The sequence below is a fragment of the Saccharomyces kudriavzevii genome (assembly GCF_947243775.1).
Source record: "Saccharomyces kudriavzevii IFO 1802 strain IFO1802 genome assembly, chromosome: 5".
Classification (NCBI taxonomy): Eukaryota; Fungi; Ascomycota; class Saccharomycetes; order Saccharomycetales; family Saccharomycetaceae; genus Saccharomyces; species Saccharomyces kudriavzevii.
The window spans coordinates 498327-518170 of NC_079276.1; the positions used below are offsets into that span (position 1 = coordinate 498327).

At 38.9% G+C, this 19844-nt stretch overlaps 8 protein-coding genes across 8 annotated transcripts; 4 read left to right on the forward strand and 4 right to left on the reverse strand.

Moving 5' to 3' along the window:
* Positions 1 to 232: 232 nt before the first annotated feature.
* CCA1 (tRNA adenylyltransferase) lies at positions 233 to 1873 on the reverse strand (the record flags this gene model as incomplete). The annotated part of the gene is made up of 1 exon (XM_056227580.1): positions 233 to 1873. The coding sequence occupies one exon, from the start codon at positions 1871 to 1873 to the stop codon at positions 233 to 235; it is 1641 nt and encodes a 546-aa protein (XP_056087388.1).
* Positions 1874 to 2570: 697 nt separating this feature from the next.
* Positions 2571 to 4979, forward strand: RPH1 (Rph1p; the record flags this gene model as incomplete). The annotated part of the gene is made up of 1 exon (XM_056227582.1): positions 2571 to 4979. The coding sequence occupies one exon, from the start codon at positions 2571 to 2573 to the stop codon at positions 4977 to 4979; it is 2409 nt and encodes an 802-aa protein (XP_056087389.1).
* A 191-nt stretch (positions 4980 to 5170) lies between these two features.
* On the forward strand, positions 5171 to 5878 carry ADK2 (adenylate kinase ADK2; the record flags this gene model as incomplete). Its single annotated transcript, XM_056227583.1, has 1 exon — positions 5171 to 5878. The coding sequence occupies one exon, from the start codon at positions 5171 to 5173 to the stop codon at positions 5876 to 5878; it is 708 nt and encodes a 235-aa protein (XP_056087390.1).
* A 421-nt stretch (positions 5879 to 6299) lies between these two features.
* Positions 6300 to 8627, forward strand: RAD3 (TFIIH/NER complex ATP-dependent 5'-3' DNA helicase subunit RAD3; the record flags this gene model as incomplete). The annotated part of the gene is made up of 1 exon (XM_056227584.1): positions 6300 to 8627. The coding sequence occupies one exon, from the start codon at positions 6300 to 6302 to the stop codon at positions 8625 to 8627; it is 2328 nt and encodes a 775-aa protein (XP_056087391.1).
* Positions 8628 to 8762: 135 nt separating this feature from the next.
* BRR2 (ATP-dependent RNA helicase BRR2) lies at positions 8763 to 15242 on the reverse strand (the record flags this gene model as incomplete). The annotated part of the gene is made up of 1 exon (XM_056227585.1): positions 8763 to 15242. The coding sequence occupies one exon, from the start codon at positions 15240 to 15242 to the stop codon at positions 8763 to 8765; it is 6480 nt and encodes a 2159-aa protein (XP_056087392.1).
* Positions 15243 to 15524: 282 nt separating this feature from the next.
* Positions 15525 to 17498, forward strand: RAD24 (Rad24p; the record flags this gene model as incomplete). The annotated part of the gene is made up of 1 exon (XM_056227586.1): positions 15525 to 17498. The coding sequence occupies one exon, from the start codon at positions 15525 to 15527 to the stop codon at positions 17496 to 17498; it is 1974 nt and encodes a 657-aa protein (XP_056087393.1).
* Positions 17499 to 17648: 150 nt separating this feature from the next.
* GRX4 (monothiol glutaredoxin GRX4) lies at positions 17649 to 18383 on the reverse strand (the record flags this gene model as incomplete). The annotated part of the gene is made up of 1 exon (XM_056227587.1): positions 17649 to 18383. The coding sequence occupies one exon, from the start codon at positions 18381 to 18383 to the stop codon at positions 17649 to 17651; it is 735 nt and encodes a 244-aa protein (XP_056087394.1).
* A 286-nt stretch (positions 18384 to 18669) lies between these two features.
* Positions 18670 to 19569, reverse strand: TMT1 (trans-aconitate 3-methyltransferase; the record flags this gene model as incomplete). The annotated part of the gene is made up of 1 exon (XM_056227588.1): positions 18670 to 19569. The coding sequence occupies one exon, from the start codon at positions 19567 to 19569 to the stop codon at positions 18670 to 18672; it is 900 nt and encodes a 299-aa protein (XP_056087395.1).
* Positions 19570 to 19844: the final 275 nt, after the last annotated feature.

Consider the following 19844-nt stretch of genomic DNA (forward strand, 5'->3'; position numbering starts at 1 on the left):
GATTTGCTTCTCCACATTAAATACCTGGAAAATATAAATAGGCAACGCATATTTGGAAACAGAAAATATTACTAGTTATGATCCACGTGAAAGTTGCCATTCAAGTTATCAATTTTTTCCTATTTTTTTTCTTTCTTCTACTCAAAATATCTCTGAACAAGGTGAAATAAAAATAGGTACTTATGCATCTTGTATTACTTTACGAGTATTATATGTATATATTAGCTTTCTCCTATAAGTATTTTGGTAGTATACTTTTTAAATGACCTATCAATTCAACGTCGGTTCCCGCAGGATTATCAAACTGCCATGCAATCGCTTCATTATTAATCTTACCTAACCATGGACCAGGTTTCATTTGAAGCAAATTTGCCATTTGCTTGCCGTCCACTATGGGCTTTAGCTCATGACAATTGTTCAAATTATTGTGATATATGTACGAATAAAAACCATTGTAATTTTGAAAAAGAGATTCAATTTTTTGGGCTTCAGATTTAGGAATCTTCAAAAATGCATCCAAAAGGGACGCAAAATGAGCGATTTCCCATTCACCGTTGAAATTTCTCAAAAATATACCGATTTCAGACTTTTGCATTTGCGAGTGACCCGCAAATCTCGAAAGCATTTCCTCATATGAGCTTATTGAATCCACAGTCTTGGAAATGATTACTGCATCATTTTTACTCAACTTTAGTCCCTCTTTCACAATACTTTCTGTGACAGAAACCAGGTTATTAACCTTTTTCTTTGGGTTCCCAATAATTTTCAAGTTAGCCATAGGGGACAAAGTCGCACTTAATATAAAGTTCTGCTGGAAACTCGGCGATTGGCGAATCATTTCCCTTAAAACAGGAAGTTTCTCCAAAAACATTGGATATAATTCAATAAAATTTTGCAAGTGCGAGTTCAGTATGTTATCGCCGTATATATGGCTGATTTTGTCCATATCCTGGCAGTTCTTTTCGTTGAATTCTACAACTGATTTATCATTGTGCCAGAAAAAAATGACATTATCAAGATGCGCCTTTTGAACCAGTTGCAAAGCCAACAAGGGAGTTGGTCCCACCAAGATTTTCTCCATCTCTACTCCGACACGCTCTCTAGATATTTTTGAATTGAATGCAGTGTTTATCTGAGGGTCGCCCATTTCAGCCATCACTTCTGGGTCTATGGAGAAGTTGAATCTAGAGGCAAAACGGATCAATCTTAAAACTCTCAAAGGATCGTCCAAAAACGTTTGTTTGGCTGGAAGCGGAGTACGCAGAATTCCGTCTTTCAAATCTCGCAGGCCCCTCCTGGTAAAGTCCTCCACTTCGCCTTTTTGAATGTTGTAGAAAAGAGCGTTCAACGTAGCATCCCTTCTCAAGGCATCTTCTTCGGGCGTACCAAAACACATTTTGGGAATCCTGGAAAGCTCAGTGTACTTTTCCGATCTCAAATTGACAAAATCCACTTCCACATCAAAAAGTTTAGTAGTAGCGGTCTCCAGATGCTTGGATTTCTCAGGGTTTTTATCGATCTTATGAATATTGTGGGGCTTGGCTCCATATTTGGCATAATGTTGTTGCAAATACTCATTCAAACCGGTAGCGAATTGTTCACCTGACATGACATTGATTGCGATGTCCAAGTCGTGAGAGCCTTGCCCCAGCAGCTTATCGCGCACCCAACCGCCAGTGATGCGGAGCGTAAGTGGCTCGGGCTTATCTTGGTGCTCCCGGTTGTACAGATCCGTATAGTCATTAAGCAAGTTGCATATATGCTGTTCCACCTTGGTCAAAGTGATCTTCGGCGCATTCAAGGCGAAAGTAGAGTTCGTCATTGCTTTCTGCGGAACGCTTTTCATCAGAAGAGGAATCGTAGATCGTAGCATACATAAAAAGCAACACTCAAATCCCAATGACCCAAATAAATCTCGAGACAATCGCTCTGATATGTTGCGCTCATCCTTGGATATACTACTATATCATTATAGTGTATTTTTGCGAAACTTTTTTTTTCAACATTTCAACCCTAAAAAACGCATACGTAGGGCTGAGTAATGATATGCCTAAAGCCCTAACATGCACTTAGGGCTTTGATGTTTTTGTAATATTTGCCCTATAATAAATAGACCCAAACACCTCACGGTTTGCGCCATGCCCTCCTCTCCCCTAAACGTTTCTTTTTTTTTTTTTTTTTTTTAAAGTTAATTTTCTTTTTGTTCGGAAAAATCTTTTCTAAATTTTTCAAGGGTAACCTCATCGCCATGCAATTAATCACATACACTCCCTAAGTAACAATGGCTAGTAAGATTTTTCAGACTGCTCTAGGCGCTGTGTGCAAAGTGTTATTAACAAAATATACAAATCTGTATTGACGGTTTTGCTTGTTCCTAAAGTAGCTACTTGTGGTTTTTCGTCAGGCGGCCCATATAACTCTTTTATCTGCATTGCGTTGAAATAGGGGGACTTTATCTTTACTAGATCCAATACTGTTTTCATAGATCTACTAAAGACGAAAAACAACAAACCAAAAAAGTGGAAAGAGAGTGAGACATTCTTGGTGAAGAAATCTAGTTGTGAAATATTATGACCAAACTTATCACCCCTTCCGAGATTGTGGGCGGAATACCCGTTTTCAAACCCACATACGAGGAATTCGAAGATTTTTATGCATACTGCAAAGCCATAAACAAATACGGCATGAAGAGTGGTGTTGTGAAAGTGATTCCGCCCAAAGAATGGAAGAAAAAGTTAGATTCCCCCCATTCCGCGGAAACGCTCCAGAAGATTAAGATCAAATCGCCCATTCAGCAGCATATCTCTGGAAATAAAGGTCTTTTCATGGTGCAGAACGTGGAGAAAAAAAAGACTTATAACATAATACAATGGAAGGATCTGTCCAAGGACTACGTTCCTCCGGAGGACCCTAAAGTGAGACGTAGCTCCAGAAAAGGCTCCGTCTCCAAGTCTTCCAAGTTGAAGCTGAAAAATTTCGAATCCTCCTTCAACATCGATGATTTTGAACAATTTAGAGCGGAATATTCGATAGATCTATCTGATTTTCAAAATCCGGAAAGATTGAAGTTCTTAGAAGAGTATTACTGGAAAACATTGAATTTTACTACACCTATGTACGGTGCGGATACACCAGGATCATTATTTCCTGAAAATTTAGAGGTTTGGAACGTCGCAAAGCTACCGAACATCTTAGATCATATGGAAACGAAAGTTCCCGGGGTCAATGACTCCTACTTGTACGCTGGCCTATGGAAGGCTTCTTTTTCTTGGCATTTGGAAGACCAAGATCTGTATTCTATAAACTATATCCATTTTGGCGCCCCGAAACAGTGGTATTCAATACCGCAGGAGGACAGATTCAAATTATACAATTTCATGCAGGAGCAATTCCCCGAAGAAGCGAAAAATTGCCCTGAGTTTTTAAGGCATAAGATGTTTTTGGCCTCGCCCAAACTGTTGCAGGAAAACGGCATACGATGCAACGAAATCGTTCACCATGAAGGCGAATTCATGATCACTTATCCATACGGTTATCATGCGGGGTTCAATTATGGTTACAACCTGGCTGAATCGGTCAATTTTGCACTGGAGGAATGGCTACCGATTGGGAAGAAGGCCGGGAAATGTCATTGTATTTCAGACTCAGTGGAAATAGATGTCCAAAAATTGGCTAAATCCTGGAGAGGCTATAAAAATAAAGACTTGAAAGGCATACCGCCTCTCAACCCATTAGCAAACCCTGCTATGCCCTTGCTTCACAGGCCAACGTTGAAGGAAATGGAAAATAGCTCTCTTCGATCTACAAGTCCCGATGTGGGCCATTTTTCAAGCTTCAAAACAAAGAGTTCAGGTGTTTCTTCACCTCTCTTGTCACGGATGAAGGATTATTCTAATATTGTCGAACCTACGCTGGAAGATCCGACTTTGAAACTGAAAAGAATCTCCTCTTTTCAAGAACAGCCTCTAAGTAAGTTATTGAAAAGGGAAACTTCACAAATGACACTGCTCACAGACCACGAAGACAGCATAGTAGCTATGAGCCTTACATCAATGGCAAACAGTGCTGCCTCCTCTCCAAGATTACCTCTGTCAAGATTGAATTCGTCCAACGAACTTTCGAATACCCAGCCACTACTTGACATGACGAATAACAATCTTGCCTTCCCACGACCTAACGCGTTGTCCGGTTTGAATCCCTTACTATATATCTCCAACAAGAGCATCAATGGAATATCTCATTCTGCTCCTCATTCTCCAGTGAATCCAAGTATATCACTAATAAAAAGAGTCAAGTCCCCTAACATTGTAACATTAAACATATCCAGAGAGTCATCTAGAAGCCCTATAGCATTGAATTCTGACGTAAGACAACAATATCAACAGCAGCCACAGCATCCGCAACAACATTCATTCTCCACCCCCCCCACCGTGTCAAATCTATCCATTTCTGTGCTGGGGCCGTTAAGTGAACCAAGTGCAATAAAAATACCGCATCCCGAAAGGCTAGTCCATAAAGCAACAAATAGGATACTCAAAGGGGAGTCGTCCATGGAGGGGTCGGGGTCGAACCCTATTCTTTCGAAGGTTGCGTCCGCATTCCAAGAAGATTCGTTCACAAACGATAACAGCGATCTGGATAAAGAACAAGGCTTTTCGCCGCAAACATCTAAGTTTGCGCCCGAAGAAATTGTATTATCAGGTAAGAATAAGATTTACGTTTGTAAAGAGTGCCAAAGAAAGTTTTCTTCTGGTCACCATCTCACAAGACATAAAAAATCCGTCCATTCTGGAGAGAAACCTCACTCTTGTCCCAAATGTGGTAAAAGATTCAAGAGAAGAGACCACGTTTTACAGCACTTGAACAAGAAAATACCGTGCGTTCCAAACGACACGACAGTAAATGATTCGATCATGAGCACTGATGTGCAAACGCAGGACGAGAAGACGGTTAGCCAGCGCAGTGCACCTTTGAACTGACGAACAACAGCCGGCTTTTTATTGGGATCTTACTTTGAGGGCTCTCAAAGTGTCATTCGGTCGGTCGGAGATACGCGAAAATCCACATTCTACCATTAGACTCACTATATACATATACAAAATATACATATATAGATTACATATATTAGTTTTCAGAATATTAAATTTAAGGGACAAACCAGCAACAAGCCATGCCAACAAACGTGAAACAAACAACACAACTACTCAAACCTCTTCGACTTTTGTTGTTGGGAGCCCCAGGGTCCGGTAAGGGAACGCAGACTTCGAGATTATTGAAAGAAATTCCTCAGTTATCCTCAATTTCGTCTGGTGACATTCTGCGTCAAGAAATCAAATCAGAATCCGAATTGGGGCGGGAGGCTGCTACTTACATTGTCCAGGGAAAGCTACTACCAGATGTCCTTATAACGCGTCTGGTAACATTTCGCCTTTCGGCGTTGACGTGGTTGAAACCATCTGCTGCATGGCTACTTGACGGATTCCCTCGAACCACTACACAGGCTTTGGCTTTGGATGAACTTTTGAAGCAGCATGACGCCGACTTGAATCTAGTGGTGGAGCTAGACGTGCCAGAATCCGTCATACTGGAAAGAATTGAAAACAGATATGTTCACGTCCCTAGTGGGAGAGTGTACAACTTGCAATATAACCCTCCAAAGGTACCGGGCTTAGACGATATCACCGGCGAACCTTTGACTAAAAGACTTGATGACACCGCACAAGTGTTCAAGAAAAGACTAGAAGAGTATAATAAAACGAATGAGCCATTAAAGAAATATTACGAAAGGAGCGGGGTTCTTAGTACAATCTCAGGGGAAACCTCAGATATCATCTTCCCAAAACTGCTAAACTTAATAACCAGTCAATTTGGGGATTAGTACAATTGAGGCCAATTTTAGCCTCATATTATAGTTATTTCCATCAATCTTTCTGCTAAAACCATGTAAATTTGTTGAATTCATACCAAAGTATCCATTTCCGTGAAAATTTCCCAAAATTAATTGAAAATAATTAATATTGAACAATTCACGAATAGTTGTACCATCTTATCTTATTCCTTTATATTAATCATGAGCGACGGCCTTCAAGGAACATCCATGAAATTTATTGAAAATTAAAGTTGCACACACATTTATGGCACATTGTTATTGTAAAGAAGTCTTTTATCGTCTGTATATATACATATATATATATATATTGAGGTTGATATAGCCCCACTATTCATTCTTAAAGACATTATTGAATTGAAGAGTGGCTCTGATCCTGTTTCAACTGCGCTTCTAAAAAAACTGGAAAACAATGAAGTTTTATATAGATGATTTGCCAGTGCTTTTTCCTTATCCAAAGATATATCCAGAACAGTACAAGTATATGTGCGACATTAAAAGGACTTTGGATGTGGGCGGAAACAGTATCTTAGAAATGCCCTCGGGAACAGGTAAAACCGTCTCATTACTATCTCTCACAATCGCTTACCAAATGCACTACCCAGAACACAGAAAGATCATATATTGTTCTCGTACCATGTCTGAAATCGAAAAAGCCTTAGTAGAATTGGAAAATCTTATGGATTATAGAACTAAAGAGCTGGGATACCAGGAGGATTTCCGAGGTCTTGGCTTGACATCAAGAAAAAATTTGTGCCTGCACCCTGAGGTCAGTAAGGAACGAAAAGGTACAGTAGTCGATGAAAAATGTCGTAGGATGACAAATGGTCAAGCGAAGAGAAAACTGGAGGAAGATCCGGAGGCCAACGTGGAACTGTGTGAATACCATGAAAATTTGTACGATATTGAAGTGGAAGATTATCTTCCAAAGGGTGTATTTTCCTTTGAAAAGCTGTTAAAATACTGTGAAGAAAAAACGCTTTGCCCGTATTTCATTGTTCGTCGTATGATTTCTCTTTGTAACATTATTATTTATTCTTACCATTATCTATTAGACCCTAAAATTGCCGAAAGGGTTTCCAACGAGGTTTCCAAAGACAGTATCGTCATTTTTGATGAAGCACACAATATCGATAATGTGTGTATCGAATCTCTGTCCTTAGACTTGACAACAGATGCATTGAGAAGAGCAACAAGAGGTGCTAATGCATTGGATGAGCGTATTACTGAAGTCAGAAAAGTCGACTCACAAAAACTACAAGATGAATATGAAAAATTAGTGCAAGGCCTTCATTCTGCAGATATTCTTACTGACCAGGAAGAGCCATTTGTGGAAACTCCAGTTTTGCCTTTAGATCTTTTAAAAGAAGCAATCCCGGGGAATATACGGAGGGCTGAACATTTCGTTTCATTTCTGAAAAGGCTGATAGAATATTTAAAGACTAGAATGAAAGTTCTCCATGTTATTTCAGAAACGCCGAAGTCATTCCTACAGCATTTAAAACAGTTGACATTTATAGAAAGGAAACCTCTCCGGTTCTGTTCTGAAAGATTATCATTACTTGTAAGAACTTTGGAAGTCGCAGAGGTGGAAGATTTTAATGCATTGAAAGACATAGCAACATTCGCTACCCTTATATCGACGTATGAAGAAGGGTTTTTGTTAATTATTGAGCCATATGAAATTGAAAATGCGGCGGTTCCAAATCCAATTATGAGATTCACATGCTTAGATGCATCGATTGCAATTAAACCAGTTTTTGAGAAGTTTTCTTCTGTTATTATCACTTCAGGAACTATATCACCATTAGACATGTACCCAAGGATGTTAAACTTCAAGACAGTTTTACAAAAATCATACGCTATGACTTTAGCCAAAAAATCGTTTCTACCAATGATTATTACAAAGGGATCTGATCAAGTTGCAATTTCTTCAAGATTTGAAATTAGGAATGATCCTAGTATTGTTCGTAATTATGGTTCTATGCTGGTAGAATTTGCCAAAATTACACCCGATGGAATGGTTGTGTTCTTCCCCTCGTACCTATATATGGAAAGTATCGTTTCGATGTGGCAAACGATGGGTATTCTTGACGAAGTTTGGAAGCACAAATTAATCCTAGTTGAGACTCCAGATGCCCAAGAGACCTCGCTAGCTTTAGAGACGTATAGGAAAGCTTGTTCAAATGGGCGTGGAGCAATTTTGCTTTCTGTCGCTAGAGGTAAGGTTTCTGAAGGTATCGATTTTGATCATCAATACGGCAGAACCGTATTGATGATCGGCATTCCATTTCAGTACACAGAATCACGTATTTTGAAAGCTCGTTTAGAATTTATGAGGGAGAATTATCGCATTAGAGAAAACGACTTTCTATCTTTTGATGCAATGAGGCATGCAGCCCAATGTTTGGGAAGAGTCCTTAGGGGAAAGGATGATTACGGTGTTATGGTACTAGCTGACCGTCGATTTTCACGAAAGAGAAGTCAGTTACCTAAATGGATTGCTCAAGGGTTGTCAGATGCTGACTTAAACCTTTCTACAGATATGGCCATATCCAGTACTAAACAATTTTTAAGGACAATGGCTCAACCTACGGACCCTAAAGACCAGGAAGGCGTATCCGTTTGGAGCTATGATGATCTAATAAAGCACCAAAATAGTAAAAAAGACAAGGGTGGGTTCATTGAAAGCAAAAATAAAGGAGAGCAGGACGAAGACGAGGATATAGAAATGCAGTGATGCGAAAATGCAGTGATGATATAAACTATAAACTATAAACTATATATGCGGCTATTAGAGTAATTATTTTACGAGAAAAACCTTTTCTCTTTTTATATTTGTGAGTCTGTCTTGGATCATTAAGGATCAAATGGTTTATTTCACATTAATTTCGAATGATATTTCTTTATCTGCGTCAAGATATGAATCGCAAACGCACCAAATGGTTAAATTATGCTTACCAGTTGAGGGAGTATCAAATTCTAGTTGATAATGTTGGGTCTCCTTGTTTAAGGAAACTTTCTTGATAGCGTAAAGCTCCTTTTTAGAAATATCACCCAATACCAGCCACCAATTTTCCAGTTTATCAAATGGATACTTTTCAGATGTTACCTGTAAACTTTCAGGTTCAAAATCCCTTGTTAACTGTATTGAGACTTTCTGTGTTGCACCTGAAACTAAATGAATTGAATAGGTGACTTCAACGTTAGGGTAATTGTTAACAAATGCGGCAACTTGGGCAAGCTGTGAATTATTTAGCACCAGAATTTCGTCTCTTTCTTCGTCCTCGAGGGCCATTATGTCATATACAGTCTCAATGTTCATTTCTTTGCATTTTTCCAGCATTTTATTGTTGAAATGTGGGATCTGCCTCAACGGGCTATCAACATCCCAGACACCTTGAACCAACATCTGCGCTAAATCCATGGCAGTAGTAGCGTTCAAGTACCCATTTGCTGAAAGAATATCAACAATCACGTTAATTAGAGGGACAACTTTCTCCAAAATGTTTCTCAAATCATTTTGGAAATCGATGGGTAATTCAACACGCGAGAAATATGCCTGTAACAATGAAAAAATTTTGAAGCTCATAGGCTCAGAAGACATATCGCCAGGAAATTTTAGGGGTAATCTTTTACTTAACTTGGCAAGTAACGATCTATCACCTTTCCTAAGTGGTATATTTTCGAACTCTACCGCTGTGGATAAAATGTGCAGCATGTTTCTAAGTGTTGAGGTATTCGATAAGGAAGATACAAAGGATTGAATAGTGGAAAAGGCTGTACCATAACGGGAAGCAATCAACCCATTATTCAAGGCAGATACAACCTCGGTGGCTTCATCACCTTCTCCATCGACATCTGCGTTCGTTGCACTATCTTCGATTTTAATAAAGGACAACTCAACTAAGTCTTCCAAACTAGTTTCGACTAAATCGGTTAGAAAAACTGAAATACCATATGGAGAAGTATCTTTGACGCCATAATAGCTGGGATTTCCATGGAGACGACGATAAAAATATGAATAAGTAAACCAATCAACACAATCTTGCTTACTTTGTATAATAGAGTTTGCAATCTCGTTGTTCAAAGTGTCATGAATATTATACTGCAAGAAACTTTCAGTAGGTAATGGCTCGGCTAAAAACTTTTTGTAATAAGCCTTCATGCTGTGACTAGTTAAAATTAAAACTTTGCCAACCATTGCATCATTACTATTGGCTATTCCCACTACTTCTAAAAGTTCGTTGACGGTATATGGCATATATTTATGCTCCCTGCCATCATAGAAGTTAGTTCCTAGTACTATTACCTCATCAGTTTTAGAAGCAAAAGTAGAGGAGTCTCTAGAAATGAGTAGAACAGATAGTGCACCATATTCGTGTAATTTTTCTATGATCCTTTCATCACTTGATGCCATCCCATTATATAAGATACCTACACCGTGTTTTAAAGGAACTTTTAAATTGCAGTCTACTAATTTTTCCACGTGTGCTATGACTTGCTCTTCTTCTGAGTTCAACATATCCCATCCTACTGCTTTAGAAAATCTCATGAATGCAGACGCGACGTCCATACAATCCTTTCTGGATGACAAGATCACTGAGCTAGGATTTCCATTTGCCGCGGTAGCTGACGCTGCCTCAAAAGCCATTTGAAGCATTGATGAGTTGAACGAAACATGCTCAACATCTTTGAACGATTGAATATTTATTTCAAGGGGGTCAACTCTTTCGCTTGGGGAAAAATTGTATATGTTTGACTTCTTCATGCCAATCCATTCACCAAAATCACGAGCATTTGCCAGACAGCTCGATAAGCAAACAAATCGAGTCTTTTTCTCAAGTTGAGTAGCTATAAATATCATTCTAGAAATAACCGTTTCATATACTGCACCACAAACGCCTTGACTAATTCCATGACTGTCATCATATATCATTAATTCCAAGCTTTGGATGTTTTTTCTCTGCCTCCAGCGCCGTGACAAAAGTTCAAACTGTGCGGGAGTAGCCAAAAGAAGGTGACTTCCCGCTAATAATTTCGAATTTAGAGAAAGGTCATTGCCTAGCTTGTTGACAACCTTTCCCCCAGCAAGATGAGACAACCTTTTATTCCAACTAGAAAGTACAGCATCAATTTTTTTTTGAGATGGATTGATGTAAACAGCTCTTCCTTTATTCTGTCTCCAATGGTTTAATAGTGCTAATTCAGCTAAAACCGTTTTACCTGTACCCTTAGCTGAACCTATGAAGACCGAGTCATTTGAATTATAGACAGTTTCAAAAACCTGACTTTGAATCTTATTGAAAGTTTCGAATTCAAATACTTCGAAAAAATCATCGTTACTAAGCTCTGATGTTGAGATACGAACATTTTCCAAAAGAGGAGTAGGAGCAGGGAATTTGTTTGGAAGTTTGAAACCATTGAAGGAAACTGGAATTTCGCATTCACAATGCCACCAGTTTTCAGATATCACTGTAAGAAAAAAATTAGGGGGCAAGTTATTTTGATCGTGTTGCCCTAGTTCATGAGTAAAGGACAGTGTGAGTTCTTGTCCTATCATATCTGAAGTGATGAACAACACGTCATGAAAAAATATCAGATCACCGTCCGTGTCTTCTAGCATGAGCAAGAAAGGTTGAAGGGCACCGTGTAATTTCACATCCCACAACCAATCTGCTAGTATTTCAACGTTGAATCTGATAACACTGGGAGTAATTGGCTGAGCATTACATTTCATAGATATTTTAGGAAACCTTTTCAACAGATCATAAATCTGTTTACCATATTTCTCAGATCTAATTGCACGACCGACTTCTGCAGGTGTATCCAGTTCCAAGTAATCTCCCCAAGGTATTGTAGAGGCTTCTAGTCTTTTGACCACCTCATCAGAACATCTTTTCAACTGCCTTAGGGGTGAATTTGTTGCCCACATTCTTGTAGTGGCAGACCTACAGAGATTCAGCAGTATCCGTGTAGGATGTCCCCAACCTCTCTTTAGGCATATTTCGAACATTGCACGCAGTAACCTCCCCGCATTTTGGTGGATAAACACCATATCAGAATTTAACGCGAAACCCTCGAACTTAAGTTGAGAAAAGTAAGATTGCAGTAACACATTCACTTTTGCTAAAGGATCATCAATATCTTCTCTGATAGGAATAGGAGCCTTTTCTAAAAGTTGTTTCAATTCTCTCTTCTCTTCATATCTAACCGATATATACTTGAATTCTTCTGACATCGCAAATACTCTGAAGAGATCTATCTGAGTTGTGTGTTCGTCTAACTCTTTACTGTAGACATTCATAGAGGCATGATTGATGTAGAATGCCGACGCTATATTTCCGAGATCTGTTGCCTCAATTACATCGTTTTCAGCATCATACAGCACCAAATCTTGCTCCTTCAAGATGCAAAGAGCGGAGTGGATCAAACTTTCTCTATACTTTTTTAATTGCTTATCTTTTGAGATATTAGGTACTTTATAAAGCTCAGGAGAAGCTAACATTCTAACATATAAGTAAGTATATGCCAGCCAGCCCACGGCATCGCTTCTGCATTTAATATTACCGATGACGACTTCAGCATTTAAATTATCAACTAACTTCGAAAGAAATTGTGATTCTATGGGTAATTGCTGATTTAGAACCGAAAGGTAGTATTGGACGTTCGATTGGTCCGTTATTATAATGCCTTCTCCAAAAGTGTCATATCTAGGTCGACCGGCTCTGCCTAACATTTGGAGAACATCCTGTGATGAAAGTTGTTCCCAGGACCCCTTTTCAGGGGAATAAACATCTGTTCCTTTTATAATCACAGTATGAGCGGGGAGATTAACACCCCATGCCAATGTCGCTGTACATACCAATACTTGCAATAATCCGTCCGCAAACAAATCTTCAGATAAAGATCTGTCATTTCTGGCTAGCCCTGCGTGATGCGTCCCTATACCACTTTCAACCAATTTTCTTAGGCTTGGGTCAAGTACATTTGCCGCTTCAGTCTTTAAAATTTGCTTTGAAGCTGTATCATTTTTGATCAATTTATGAGCAATATTTTCGTCAACAAATTTGTTCTTCAACCAAGTCGCAGTACGTGATGTTTCTTTTCGAGAGTGGACAAACACGATTATTTGATTACCTTCATTGATTGATTCCAAAACTTTTTCATAACAAGCGTCATTCATAGCTTTCAGTTTCTTCAGGGAATTTCGTTCCTTAATTCCACAAAACTGTTGCGATAAGGGGCATGGTCTAAATGAAGAATCAAAATAAAATAATCCTTCCTTAGGAACCCTTAAAAATCTTCCGACATCCTCATAATTTGGCAAGGTTGCGGATAATCCTATAATTCTCGGACTTTCCTGGCTGTATTTAGAAGCCCAAAACGTTCTGGCGACAATACTTTCCAATACAGGGCCCCTCTCGTCATGCAACAAGTGAATTTCATCTATGATCAACAAGCGAACCAGTCCAACAAGAGTCAAGTTGTTCATATTCCTGGTGGTTATATCCCATTTTTCTGGAGTGGAAACCAAAATTTGCGTCTCTTCTATTTGTTTTCTGCTCAGTCTAGAATCCCCAGTCAATTCAGCAACTTTTATACCTAAAAAAGCCAATCTTCTTTGAAATTCCCGAACTTGTTCCTGTACCAATGCCTTCAGTGGTGCTATATAAACGACTTTGAAAGCTGAGAGGTTCAATTTCTTCGTTTCTGGGTTATAAAAACGGGACAAAGTTTTCAATACTGTTAATAAAGCAATATTTGTTTTACCGGAACCAGTAGGCGCACATATCAGCATATTTGAATCACCCTCAAATGCTGCATGAAAAACCTTCGATTGTATAGGATTTAAAGATATTGTTTCTGATGAAGGAAATGCCTCCTGGCACCAATTTGGTAAAGAGGTAATTTTTGTCAATTCGTAATCAATAATGGGCTTCTTTGGAGCTGGAATATGTATTTCATCATATTGTGGCTTCACTCTTTTAAACGACCCTTCTGGTAGTGAGACTTTCGTTATAGTCATTAATTTAGAGCTTTCGTCAAACTTAATCTTTTCCAAATCTATGATAGGTGGTATTGCAGAGTCGCTGCAAAATTTTGTCCTTTTAGCCCCCGAAGCCATTGGCTCGTCCTCATCAGAATCAAGCTCACGCTTTGAGCTTGCAATATTTCTGAACTGGTACTGCTTCACAAGATCATCTAAGCCATTGGCAGTCATTTGCTTTACCAAATTCGATACCTCGTCCTCTGTACTCTTTGCCAGCCGTATGCCCCAAAAAATAGCAGATCTATTATTGAAAATAAATTCAGCCAGTGATATATTTTCAAGATCGAGCAATTCAACTAATCTCTGCTCTAGCGCCCTTGGATTCCGTTCAAGAGTTTTGATTTCATTTAAGATCCTTTCTGAAAGATCTTGTATCACTGAAGTATCCTTATAACCGAGCTCAGATCGTAACTTTCTCTGTAAAAAGAACTCGTCGACTGAATATATCGGAATGGATTCAATATCACTTCTCTTATGGTCAGAAAGTTTGATTGTGTCGCTTTCAATGTTTGGTAATGCCCTGTTGTTCTCTTTTTTTTGTCTAGCTTCGACGTCATCGTAATTGTATTCTTCATTATTATCTTCGTCATTATCGATTTCTCTCCCGAGAACACTTCCATAATCTGACTTATCCCCAATCACGTTTTCCACATCTGATTCTTCACCACCAGCAAGAATAGCCACTGTTCGTTCATTAGTCTCGTTAGGATTCGCTTCATAATCGGTTATGTCTTTCATGAGTTTGACTAACTCGGTGAACTTTGAAGATTCGATATCAATGTCCAGTTCATCTTGAATGTTTTTTCTTTGCTTTTCAATATTTCTATCCCCGTTTTTTTCATTATCTTTCAACAATTTGATTAGTATATCGGCAGTTCCAACAATAAGGTCATGCGGTATATCATTACCCAAAATTTCTGTGACCCACAGCAGAATGTGTTCGTAAGCTTCAACATTAGAGGAGTTCTTTGGATAATAGTGCAATCTAAAGTTAGAAGAGGCGTCCAAAATAGTACTGTCATGTTGAATTTTCCTCAATGATGTCTTTTTCTCAATTGGATCCACAGTAACATCATTTTTTTTCATCCCCTCAACAGCGCTACTGCGTACTCCCTGGCCCATATCTTTGGCACTAATCCTACCATTCATGGACTTTGGCTGTGATATTTCCGCGTCCCTTTGGGAATTTTGACTGGTATTCATAAAGCGCTTATCAAGCTTTAGTACCTTATTTGACATCTCATCATAGCGATAAAGCTCCCTAATTTTCTTGGCCTTATCCTTCGTTTCATGTTCAGTCATTTTTATTTTAATGAACAAAATAGTAATTTAACGGAAAACAAAACCCTTTATGCTCTACGGTCCTCGTTCTTAATTTATTCAATGCTGTTGAGGCTTGTTTAGTATATTTAAGCAGACATGCCTTTCATTGCGTAAATTTTTAATACTTTCGTTCAAAGCGATGATATCTAGTAGATCATCATAGAAGTGGACTGTATATCGATATCTGGCACACAACCACTAATAATTTCGTAACATAGATTTTGAGGCAAATCTTCGTCAAGTAACTCGTATCTGAATGATATGGATAGTACTAACTTAAAGAAACGCCCCTCATTACAATACAGTCTCAGTTCATTGGGTTCACAAATCACAAAATGGAGCTCATCTAGACCGACTTCGCCAGTGCGGAAGGCCAGAACTATAGAGTATGAGTGTATTCCCAAGAGAAACACAGTCACTGCCTCTCCAAATGTTAATGACAATGGTGATGAACAATGGTACGAAAAATTCAAGCCCACGAATTTGGAGCAAGTGGCCATTCATAAAAAGAAACTTAAAGATGTACGAGAAGCCTTAGATGCCATGTTTTTACCGCATGCAAAGCATAGGGTTCTGTTACTTTCTGGACCTAGTGGATGCTCTAAAAGTACCGTCATAAGGGAACTTTCAAAGGTCTTGGTCCCTAAATATAGAAAAAAAAGCAATGTAACATCTCTCCGAAGTAATTCGAGCCATTCTGACCTGACTGAGTTTAGAGGTGATAGTATAGTCAATGATCTTCCTCAGATGGAAAGTTTTAGTGAGTTCTTGAAGAGTGCAAGGTACCTTGTAATGTCTAACTTATCATTAATACTTATCGAAGATTTACCAAATGTATTTCATATGGGCACCAGACATCGCTTTCAGCAACTTATTTTACAGTGGTTATATAGCTCAGAGCCTTTGCTACCCCCCCTTGTTATATGTCTCACTGAATGTGAAATTCCAGAAAGTGATAGCAACTATCGTACATTTGGTATTGATTATACATTTAGCAGCGAAACTGTTATGAACAAAGAAATCCTGGCGCATCCAAGATTGAAAAGAATAAGGTTCAATCCGATCAACAGCACGTTGTTAAAAAAACACTTGAAGCTTATTTGCGTTGAAAATATGGCTCTGTTGAAGGAAAATAAAATATGGAGTAAAAGAGAGGAAGCTATAAACCATATCGCACAAGGGACAGGCGATATTAGGTCAGCGATCACCACGCTTCAGTTTTGGGCAACGTCAAGTGAGGCTTTGCCAATCTCAACACGGGAATCCACCATATCATATTTTCATGCCATTGGAAAGGTCATTCATGGTTCTCATAGCACGAGCGATGATAATGAAACCATCAACACTCTTTTCAGTAATGCCAACGGTTTGCTGTCCAATCAAGATTTCAAGCTGGGTATTTTAGAGAATTACGGTACATTTAATAAAGGCAACTTCAGTATCTCTGATGCACTGTCTGTCGTGGATTGTTTAAGTGAATGTGATACCATGAATAGTTTGTCAGAATCAGATGAATATGCTTTAAGAAAAGTGCGAAAAACTTTTCACAGTATCGCAAAGGAAAGTCATAACCATGGGACGGTTTACTTTCCAAGAGAATGGAAGGTTAGAAAATTACAGAATTCATTCAAAGTTCAAGCCGAAGATTGGGTGAACGTTAGTCTTTATAAATATAATACAGTGCACTCATTTAGAGATGTATCTTTACAGTTTGGTTACTACGCACCTTATATTAGGAAGTTGCAAAGTTATAAAAAAAAATCCATACTTCACTTTTTAAGAAATCTCCCGAGTGACTCTCTGGACTTCAAACAAACAACTGCTAAACTTCACGATATAATGCAAATTGAAGATTGCATTGACATAATGAATAGGATAGGCGGGCCTATCGGAAGGTTATCTGTAGAGGATGGTTTAGCATCATTAATGGATAACGATATCAGTAATTCTGGTCATATAGAAGACCAAAAAAAGCAAAGGGATAAAAGACTTCGTATTTTGACTGAACGGTATGAAAATAATGTAATGATGGCGGATGACGGCATTGAAGATAAAGACACTTCCTTTAAGGATGATCCTATTTTTGACAGCGATGACAGCAATATTGTCAACAATGATATATTCGGAAAGATCGATGAAGATGAATCTCTTTATGAAATATTATCCCAAAGGAAACCACGTAATGCGCCAGCGTTTAGCGAGTCACTCTCAGATTCCGACCTGGAAGTACTGTAATCTTTAAGCATTTGCCAAGAGTGTTTGAGACTATAATCAGGTAGTTTACATCAACTTATGCCTGCTACACCTTAAAATAAATAAATAAATAGGTATATATTATATATATATATACGTGGATATAATTGGGGCCACGAACAAGAATCCTCCTTACTGCAGAGCATGCTGGAAAAACTCAGGATCCTCTTCTATAGATTCCTTAATAATATCCAAACCACCTTGAAATTCCCCGTTTATGTACAACTGAGGGAAAGTGGGCCAATCAGAGAATTTCTTTAAGCTTTGTCTAACGTTATCATCTCTCAGTATATCGAAAAAGCCGAACCTTATCTGATGTTCCCTGAGGATGCCCACCAACTGCCTAGAGAATCCGCATTTAGGTTCTGATGGGCTTCCTTTCATGAAAAGCATTACGGGAGCAGCCTGTACTAGCTTCGCCAACCTTGCATTTATTTCTTCTTCCGTTTCTTCCTCCTCATCGTCGGAAGATCCACTGTTTTCCATGTCTGAAGTGGATTTAGGCCCCTTAGCATTGTGCGCTATTGAGGTGGGACCATTAGAAAGAGATTCCAGACTTCTAACAAACTCCTTTGGATCGGCTCCTGAAATCTCTTTCACAATATTACCGTTTCGAATGAAGACAAAATATGGTACAGCTGCGATTTCAAAAACTTCTGATATCTCAGGATTCTTGTCGGCATCGATTGACAGAAACCGCACATCCTCTTGAATAACTTCTTTGCCGATGGCCTCAACCAACTGGTTCATGTTTTTACATGGCTCCGCCCATTGAGTTTGAAAATACAAGACAATGAGTTTATTAGCAGCATTTGTGGTGGTTAATTGAGTGAATTGGTCCTGGCTTGTTATTTCGATTACGGACATCTCACTTGAATCTAAACAGTAAGAAAGAGAAAAATTATGCTCAGAACCCAAAACAACAATGCTGCTACCACTAAAACCAATTGACGTCCTTGATAGTGGAAAACTGAAGAAACTATTCAACGGCTACATTTTTAACGTCCTATGTAAGAGCTAAAATATTTAACAATTTTTCAAATGTAATAGTGTTTTCCAGAAGCTGTGAATAATTAATGACGCGAGGCTCCGCCAATCGGAAAGCGCGCTCTTACTAAAACTTCACAATTTGGGCGCCCATTGGACAAGAACCTCAGATTCTTTTACCAAGTTTATAAAAGGTATTCCAAACAACTTCAATCTTGGTATTGACTGTGAGTTCCGGCCTTCTCCGCAGTGATTCCTCAATAAACCAATCTGCCACGTCCTGTTTGTTTTTGTTCTTCGGATCTTGCTTCCATCCGTGGTAAGCACTCCAGGTTCTGACATATTCCGCAAATTCCACCAGAGTAATTTGCTTTCTGATTAACAGCAGCATCTCTGTATGCTGACGGAGCTTTGCTTGGTCTCTTATATCCTCTGCATGAAAGCATGAAACTCGGATGTCATAAAAAAGCGCCGGATTCAGATTAGAGTCTTTTAGCATGCTGCGAAGGCGAGATCTGCCCGGCTGTTCCCAATAGGGCCCCAAGGTTTCCTTTCCATAGGGCACTTCAATCATTAAATCATCAAACTCGGGATAAGCCGGAAAGATTGGGTCCGCATACCCCCAAATGGCAATCGTCCCATCTTTTCTCAAATTTGCATAAACAGATCGTTGGAACTTTTGGAAATCAAACCAGTGAGCGCATTCCACCGCGGTGATCATATCAACCTTTTGTTTATCCGTTGAGCCAGCACCTAGGAATTCAAAGTTATCGCTTGGAGAAACTTCGAATGAGACATTCCTGTATATATCGGGACTTTCTTCCCTTATGGCTTTAGCAGTTTTAATCATGGTGGCAGAAAGATCGCTTCCGATGATTCGGTCGAACGGTCTTAATTCCTCAGCCATTTGCAGAGTAGCAGTGCCTGGACCACACCCAACATCAACGAGTAATTTTCTTTCTCCATCGTGGTATTTATCAATTATCCTATAAAATTCGGAAGGGTAGGAAGGTCTTGAAGAGGAGTATCTTTTTGAATTGAAATCAGAAGCAGAAAAGGCGGACATTATTATGGTTATCTTATTTTGCTGAGAAACGAAAAATTCTTAAACAGTAATAAATACTGTCCTCGCCTAGGATACACCGAACCAATTGGCTTCCTTTCCATTTATATAAGTGAAAATAAAGTAAATAAGCTCTCGGATATCCAGAAAAAAAAGGATAATGCTGTAAATCACGAATAAATACATCAGCCGTGAGCCATCTGTGACACACCACTGTAGAATTGCACCCGGATCGCAGTTAAATGAGTTTTCAAAGCGGTTTCTTTTCTAAATCATTA